At 38.7% G+C, this 8,003-nt stretch overlaps 1 protein-coding gene across 3 annotated transcripts in view; it reads right to left on the reverse strand.

The window, feature by feature from the left end:
- The window catches only part of LOC117944918 (phosphatidylinositol 3-kinase regulatory subunit alpha-like), a 23,205-nt gene that overhangs the window by 5,115 nt on the left and 10,087 nt on the right, over positions 1 to 8,003 (reverse strand). For 2 of the 3 annotated variants that reach the window (XM_034872131.1, XM_034872130.1), the window contains exons 9-12: positions 2,478 to 2,583; positions 1,850 to 1,948; positions 827 to 1,007; positions 615 to 740 (exon numbers count right to left, since the gene is read on the reverse strand). In XM_034872131.1, coding sequence (XP_034728022.1) covers positions 615 to 740; positions 827 to 1,007; positions 1,850 to 1,948; positions 2,478 to 2,583 — 512 coding nt within the window. Of the gene's footprint in view, positions 1 to 614; positions 741 to 826; positions 1,008 to 1,849; positions 1,949 to 2,477; positions 2,584 to 5,327; positions 5,831 to 8,003 lie in introns of those variants that run through there. The other variant, XM_034872132.1, reaches the window with a different exon arrangement.

An 8,003-nucleotide genomic window follows, 5' to 3' on the forward strand; every position in this document is an offset into this window, starting at 1 on the left:
GGGGGAGTTGTCATTGCCAAAATCTAGCTCATTACAAGTACAGTACAAATATGAAGTACTTGTACTTGAGTATTTCCATTCTTTGCTACTTTTTGCTTCTACTCCACTACTACCATTTCATTACTTATTTTACAGATTTATATTATTAAAACTAAATATAATCAACTGATAAATGATGTATTATTATGGATTAAACTACAAATGAGCTCCACATTTATCAGCTGCCACAATAGAGGGATAAACACAATGCATCAGTACCCATTATAATATGATATATATTATTCTGCATATTGACTACTTTTAATTTTGGTACTCGAAGTATAGTTTAATGCTAATACTTTAACTTTAACTAAAGTGAAATTTTGACTTTTACTTGGACACTGTGGTATTACATAAACATATTTAAACAAATGAATATGTAATACCAATTATTGTTCTGCTTGTTTTTACTTCTTATGATCATTCTTTTTATTACATGTGTGTTTGTGTTTTATCTTCCTTCCTTTATTGTTGTGTGAGGCAACAATAGAAGCAGAGGTGTATATCTAACATCTGTCTGAGGAAGCCTGATGTTGAAGTAGCAGAGTGCAGTATAGAAGTGTACTGTTGCGTACCTGGGAGGTTCTGGTGTACTCCTCATACAGTCTGTCGTACTCTCGGTTCTTCTCCTGGTACTGCAGGTGATACTCATGGAGCTTCTTCCCCACAGCTTCAATGCTGTCCTCCTTCACCACCTGGTCCTAAACAACAACAACAAAAACATCCAATCAGACGGCGGCATAACTGACCAACCAACACAGCCAGTGGGTTCAAATAATGGACGGACCTGCTGGTGTTTGGAGACCGGGTAGAGCAGCTTGACGTCCAGTTTGGGGTTGTACTGGGCGAGGGACTCGTGGCGGTAATGGTTGATCAGCTCCACCACAGAGCTGAACGTCAAAGGGTCGGAGAAGCCGTACTTCCCCTCCCGGTGGAAGATCTTTATCAGTTTGTTGTTGCCTCCTTTCCTGAAGGTGGTCAGTGAACATTTGCCCATTAAACCAAACCAAACCATCCATCCATCATCATCATCATCAATTCCAGTCAAACTGATCCTCAGCTGACTATGAGATGAACACGTTTTGATCTGCACACACTATCCTAAAACAACTGTACTCTAATGAAATATTTGCGGAATAAAGCTACATATAACATTATAATTAGAATTTGACATTGCATCATTTTCTGATATAGCAAAGGAGAATCTGATGTTAGCAGCATAATACAATAATAACATACAAACATGTTATTTATACTTAAATATTTACAAATTACCAGACTGACTGCAGCTTTCAATTTAAAAAGGTTTTATTAAAAGGTCTAGCAGCACAGTTCTGAATATGCACACATTTCTTTAGTGACGGTTTTGGAATATAAGTGAACAGAGCCATTCAAAAATCTAATCTATTCAGCATCTTTATGGGAGAGAATTGCAACTACTTTGGCAATGTTTCCTGAGGCATAATAAGCTGTTTTTGGTCACCTCTTTTTATGTGTGAAGTAAAATTTAACTCTCAATATAGAATATTCCACTGTTACCAAGACAATATAAGGCCTTAAATTTAGAACATTTCAGACACCAAGTAGTGCAAGTGCAAGTCTTGCAGACATGTTGCATTACAGATACAACAGGTTCTTTCTAATACTTCTCAACTTTGGCATGATATGCAGATGTCTGTGTAGGTGGTGTTTTCAAATATATACTGTTATTTCTATGTAATTTATGGTAAATGTATTGGTACCTAAAGACCTGGTTGTGTTTGAGGAGACGATGATGGAGGACTGTTTATTTGTGAGTTAGGCAATTTACCTCAAAGTCAGGGTGTAATCGCCATGCATCTTAGTGGAGGCGTCTCGAACCAGGAATGTACCGTCAGCTGTGTCTCTCAGCTTCTCATTAACCTCCTCTCTGCAAACGCGCGCACACACACACACACACACACACACACACACACAAAGACACACACAAAGACACACACACACACACACACACACACACACACAGGAAGTATTCAGATGCATAACTGCAGTAAAAGTATTCATACCACACAGTAAAAATACTCGATACAGTAAAAGTCTGGCTTTGAAATAAGCATGTCATGTATTTAAAGTATTAAAAGTATAAAAATGTCCCCTGTCACCCTATATTATTGTTACTCATGCATTATTGTAAAAGCAGGATGTTACTGTTGTTGGCTGAAGTAGAGCTAATTTAGAACTATTAACTAATGATTATTTTAATTTTAGATTAATCTCAAGATTATTTCTGCATTAAATCATTTTTAATGCAGAAATACCATATTTCTTTGGTTTGTAAAAATAGTGAGAATTGGCGTCACAGCCCAAAGGGATACCTTTACAATGTTTGTTTTGTCCACCCAACATTCCAAACCTCAATTATTAACAATGCATTACAATTATTAACAGGCGTTAGTTACCTGGAGATGTCTCCCCAGTACCACTCAGCATCCTGCAGAGAAATACTGTTGTTGAAACTACAGGAAGGTGCTGGAGTTGAAGACTTCACCGGTTTAGGAGGCAACGCTGCAACGCAGAGAGAGACACAAATCTCATTTAACGCCATCAAACTCTGTTCTCTTCATCAGTGCCTGTGTATGTGAGATAAATCAATCACTACAAACAGAGATTTTAATTATCCACACAATCATTCTGAAAGTCCATTTTAAAATAAAGACTGCTGGAGCAAGTGGAGCGACTGTGACAAGCCAATATCGGCCGGTCGGATGTATTAAGTACACTAGTGTATATGTTGGCAGATCAGTAGCAGTATATGTCAGCAAAGAAATGAAAATTTACAGTGTAAAAATAAACTTATCAGTGTTCTCCTGTGGACATTCTATGTAACGGAGACTGTTTCCAAAATTACCTCAACCCTAATTTGTCATTTCTGTACTGCAGGCTCTTTTTACTTAGCCCCTAACATTCTCTAACATAGGTGACCCGGTCAGCACCAAGACCAAGAGGTGTCCACTATCAATGAAAGCCTGGGAAGCGCAAAGAGGGAAGAAACAGTAGACTGGGAGTGGCAGGGCTTATTCACACTGTACAGTGCCAGAGGTTGTGACAACAGGAAAAAAATAAAATAAAGAGTTAAAATAGGTTTCAAATTACGAGAAATACGGAAGAATTGTGACCCAAGCAGAAAAATTTAGAGTTTCCGGGGGGAAATCAGGAGGGTTGGCAATTATGACTTAATTTTTTATTATAGATCAGTATAGTTTATCAGTTTTTCTCTCTTAAATGTATAGTATGATTACTAGTATATTCGACTCTTATTTTGTAAACGTAAACCAATTAAAATGTACTGTTATATTTGTTTTTAAAATTGTCCCCAATCAGCACATATTTGGGCCACAACTCTGTCCTAACCCAATTTAGGCAAATCCTTTCAAAAAGTTTTATTTTGTTTTTATGAAAGTCATCAGTACCTGAGCAAATTGAAGCGGAAAATAATACAACACTGTCACTTTAAAAATCAGCTTTGCAATCCATTCAAAATCCTCCGGCTCCTCACTCGCATTCACATGCTCGGATTAGGAGTCTTTGTGTTTGTGTTCACCTGATGAATGTAATCCCAATATTCTCTCTCCTTTAGCAGGTATCAATCAACTCCTGAGAGAAAAACCACGTCTCTTTAGCTCCTAAACACTCCACTATCTTCACCAGCCCGTGTCTTACTTTAATATGAAGCATCAGCTGTCTGGGTTAGACAAATCAAGCTGGAAGTCTTCTTTCCCTGCTGATCTGATCTGAGGGATACGTCTTTTTAGTCGTATGAATGTTTCATACAGGAAAAAAACACCAACAATAAACCAACACACAACTATCAAGATAAGGTCCCCACCTGATACTTGCCAATGCTAACGCCTAGAAGATATTAGCTCAGGTAATGCACACCCCCACATGTGGAATGTGGAATTAAATCAAAACGTGCACAGTTGTCGTTCACACAAATTTACATATGTTTATACTTTATAAGGTGGAATAAATCAGCAGGCGGAAACCAGTTTTACTCCTGTTACAGTGTGAACAAACCTTTACATCTGTGAAACAAAGAATTAAAACCATCCAATGGATGGGACAAAGAGGGCTGGGAACTCGTACAATGTTTCTACTGCATGGTACAGCTCGACTCGCTCTTTTGGTCTGCCATTAACAAAAGACGTGGAAGGTTCCTGGTACTTATTTTGGTACCACCTCTGTCAAGGTTCCAAGCAAGCTGAGCCGATAACAAAAAAATGGAGTTAAAACACTGCAGACCACTGATAGGTAAGAGAGAACTGTCACAAAAGTGACCCAGGACATTGTGCACAAACACAAAAATATTTTTAAAAAGCCAGACGGTAAGGTCATGTTCACACCTGCTAATAAACTGGTAACAACAGAGCTGTTAGCAGTTACACCAGACATCTTTCAAGAAAAGATATTAATCTGTACAGCAGTAAGTTTTGATCTTCTGTTGCAAAGAGCGGATGCAGCGGCACCATGATCCGGATGCGAGGCAACCACTGGAGTTCACGGATTGCCTCTTTAGCGTCATCAGATTGCTTTTTAGTATTGTGTTTAAATCTGAAATATTGACTGATATATTAAGTATTTTGCATTGCCACAAAATCCTTCAAATCCACTTTTTTATTCACTCGACCCAGATTTTTAAAAAATGGCAGCTAGCACAACCGCGAAAGGGCAGACACTCCTTTGTTAGGTTGCAGATGAAAGGATTCGGTAAGTGTCGCGTGGAAGATGATGTCACGGCCTTTTCACGCTATGGCGATCAGCTGACAATCCCGCCTACACTGAGCGATACTATCCGCAGTGGAAAACGCAAAGAGGTAACTGAGTCGAGTAGAGTAATACTATTGACAATGCTACGCCCAAAACCTAACAGAAAAACATTGAGAAAACTTGACAACAGGATGTTGGCTCAACCAATCAGCTTGCTTGACGCATAGAGATTTGGGAGGCGTGAGCATCAGCACCTCCGCGACCAACTTTTACCCACAACATTGTTCTCTGCGTATGTGTAAGATGTTTACAGGCATCTTTGAAGAAGCATAAGGTTTTTCCAAAAAAAATACCTTGACTATATACACAACACATGATGGAATCATTAGTTAGTAACAAAACACCATTTTACAAAATGGCTCAGCACAATATCAGAACACTAACAACATCTGTGTAACCCGTACTGACTAAGACTGCCACCAGGTGTTGGCGCCCTCTACACAGCTCCAGCTCCAGGTCCAGGTTCAGGTCTAAGCTCCTACCTGGACTCTGCATGCTAATGTAGCAGAGGAGCTTGTCTCGTCCCCTCAGCAGCTCGGCCTCGGCCCTGTCGCCCTCCTCTCGCTCCATGTCAGCCTCTAAACCTTCAGCCACCTCCATGGTGCTTCAGAGGTGGAAAAACCAAACCCGGATCCTTCTGTTCTGGATCTCATGATGTCCTGACTACAGCTGATCCTGCCTCAAAAAAACTGACGTCATCTGGGAGGAAACAGGTCCAGGATACATTCGCTGTCTTTCCGACTATCACTGTAATATAAAAGACACACTTGACTGCACTGATAATCTGGAAGATTTCCTCTTTTACTGCGCTCTCTCTGCACCTGCAGGTCAATCTTTATATATTTTCAGACTTCCAACATAGGAACTAACCGCCTGGAGAAACCTTTCTTTTTGCATTGATCCTAAATCTGCAGTTGTCTTCAGCATTTAAAGATTCAAAACGACGCAACTTTCTCTGCGTCCGTCTCCCTCTCTGAGCCTCAGTTCAAAGCTCAGGAGAGCAGCTTGGAGATGTGTGACATCACTGCTGCCCCCAGCCAATCCAGCGATGGCAATGATATCACCGCGGCAACACCCCCTCCCTTCCCGTTCTCTGCTGCATCTTTACTGTTTGGAAAGATGATGTCATCGTTTCAGCTGCGGTGCGGTCTGACCGACTGACTGATCAACACATTGACTCAGAGACTGACTGGATGAATGAATTAATGAATGTATGAATGATTGAATGAATGATTGACAAAATAAGTTACTGATCATCGACCAACCATATAATTGAATAGAAGTAACAGTACAAAAGTAGTAGCATCAAAATATACTTAAAGTACCGAAAGTAAAAGTACTCATAATGCAGAATGGCATAAATCATATTATAATTACAAATGCATGCATGTTCATCACTTAAAATGTTGCAGCAGGTAACGGTGTAGCTCATTTTAACTTTAGGTTTTAATTCTGCTGCTTCTGTCTACTGTGCTATACACAAAGGATGACCCCTCAGCATCACCAAAGTTATTACAGTTCAGCCATGAGGGGAACACAGATTGAGATATTTCCGTTTGGATCAAATTGTTGGACCAACCAATAGGCCTGCAACAATTATTCCACAATTGTCCAATTGTCAATTGTTTTACATAAGTGCAGTTTCCTTTTCTTTGTTTAACCGCAATAAATTGCTAACATTAGCCCTGGTCTTAAGGCTAGGCCTAAAGTTATTACTGGTAATTGTTGATTTTGTTTAGATATGCCAAATTGTAATTCTATAAGCGACTATTGGTCAGACTATTTTTTTTATTATTATTTCAATTGTTAGTTGTTAGAACTTGACCTTATACACATTTATAGCAGCAAAAATGACAAGGGGGAGAGATAGTTAGTTACATTATCTGGGTCAAATAACGGTGATGTAACCAAAAGATGTATTTTCAATTCATTCAAACTTTAATTTGTTTAAAAAAGTAATACATAAATACGTTTTTTTTATTTGACTGAAAGGGACAATTGTATTGTGAATCACAATTATTTCTGAGAGAGTTAAAAAAAATGTGGAATTGTTACAGCTCTACCAACCAACATTTTCTTATTAATAGGCTAATTTAAGCACTTTAAGCACTTGAACGCATTTGATACTAAAAACCACAAACAACACCTTTACAGCTCTAATTATTGACAAATACTGTCTGTGAGTCAATTAGTACATTTCTATATTATTTTAAGATTTATTTTTCTGTTGCTCCATAATCTCATCTGGATAAAAAAAAATTAACAAACGCATTGACCCTTTTGATCGAGCAACAGCTGTGACTTGTGACAGTGACGCAGATCCAGTGTGACACATCTTCACAGCTGTTATAAGGAACTGAAAGTGTCTTTAAGTAAAATGTTAAACATATGATACTGGATGATGTAACACAGCAATAGGCTCCTCCATTAACTGTACTCAGCCAAAGATTGTCTATGATGTAAAAGAAGCATCACTCTGTAACAACACTAATGTGGTTTTCATAGTTCCAACAACTCTCTATGCTAGCATAACAAAGCTAACATTACTGAATGAGAGACATCCGTTGTAAAAAATATATATATATATTAAAAGTATATATTTGAATGTCTATTTTTTAGCATTATGCCCATAAGAGGACAAACCAATACAGTGGGAGGCATAACTACTAGTATAGGTATATTTATTTCAACATAAACAATTCTTTTTTTAAATTTGCGTACACCGTACAAAATAAAACTAATAAAATGTATGTAATAAAATAAATGTGCAGGAGGCAGGACATGACACGGACCACGATCCTGTATCTAGTTTGTAATTTCTTTTTGTAGTCACTTGCCGTTCCTTGAATCTTGACAATTTCGGCGTCAGTCCTTACCCTTAGAAATTCCTAAATCTTGTCTTCTCTCTCCTGTTAGGCATTTCCGTTGCAGTATTTGTTTTGCTTCTACTACATCATCCATGTTTGATTACTTTAGGTAGCACCAGCCGCATGATAAAAACACCATCAACAAGCCCACTCATTCACTGTGAATTCTCTGGGCGACTGACTGGGATCAATTGGACTTTACACAGAAAAGGAGCTTGATGTTCTAGCAGCAGGCCTGGGCTGCTGCTAGAACATGTGAGGCAGATAGCCGCGGTAGTGCTCCCCCCCCCC

The sequence above is a fragment of the Etheostoma cragini genome, chromosome 5 (assembly GCF_013103735.1).
Source record: "Etheostoma cragini isolate CJK2018 chromosome 5, CSU_Ecrag_1.0, whole genome shotgun sequence".
Taxonomy (NCBI): Eukaryota; Metazoa; Chordata; class Actinopteri; order Perciformes; family Percidae; genus Etheostoma; species Etheostoma cragini.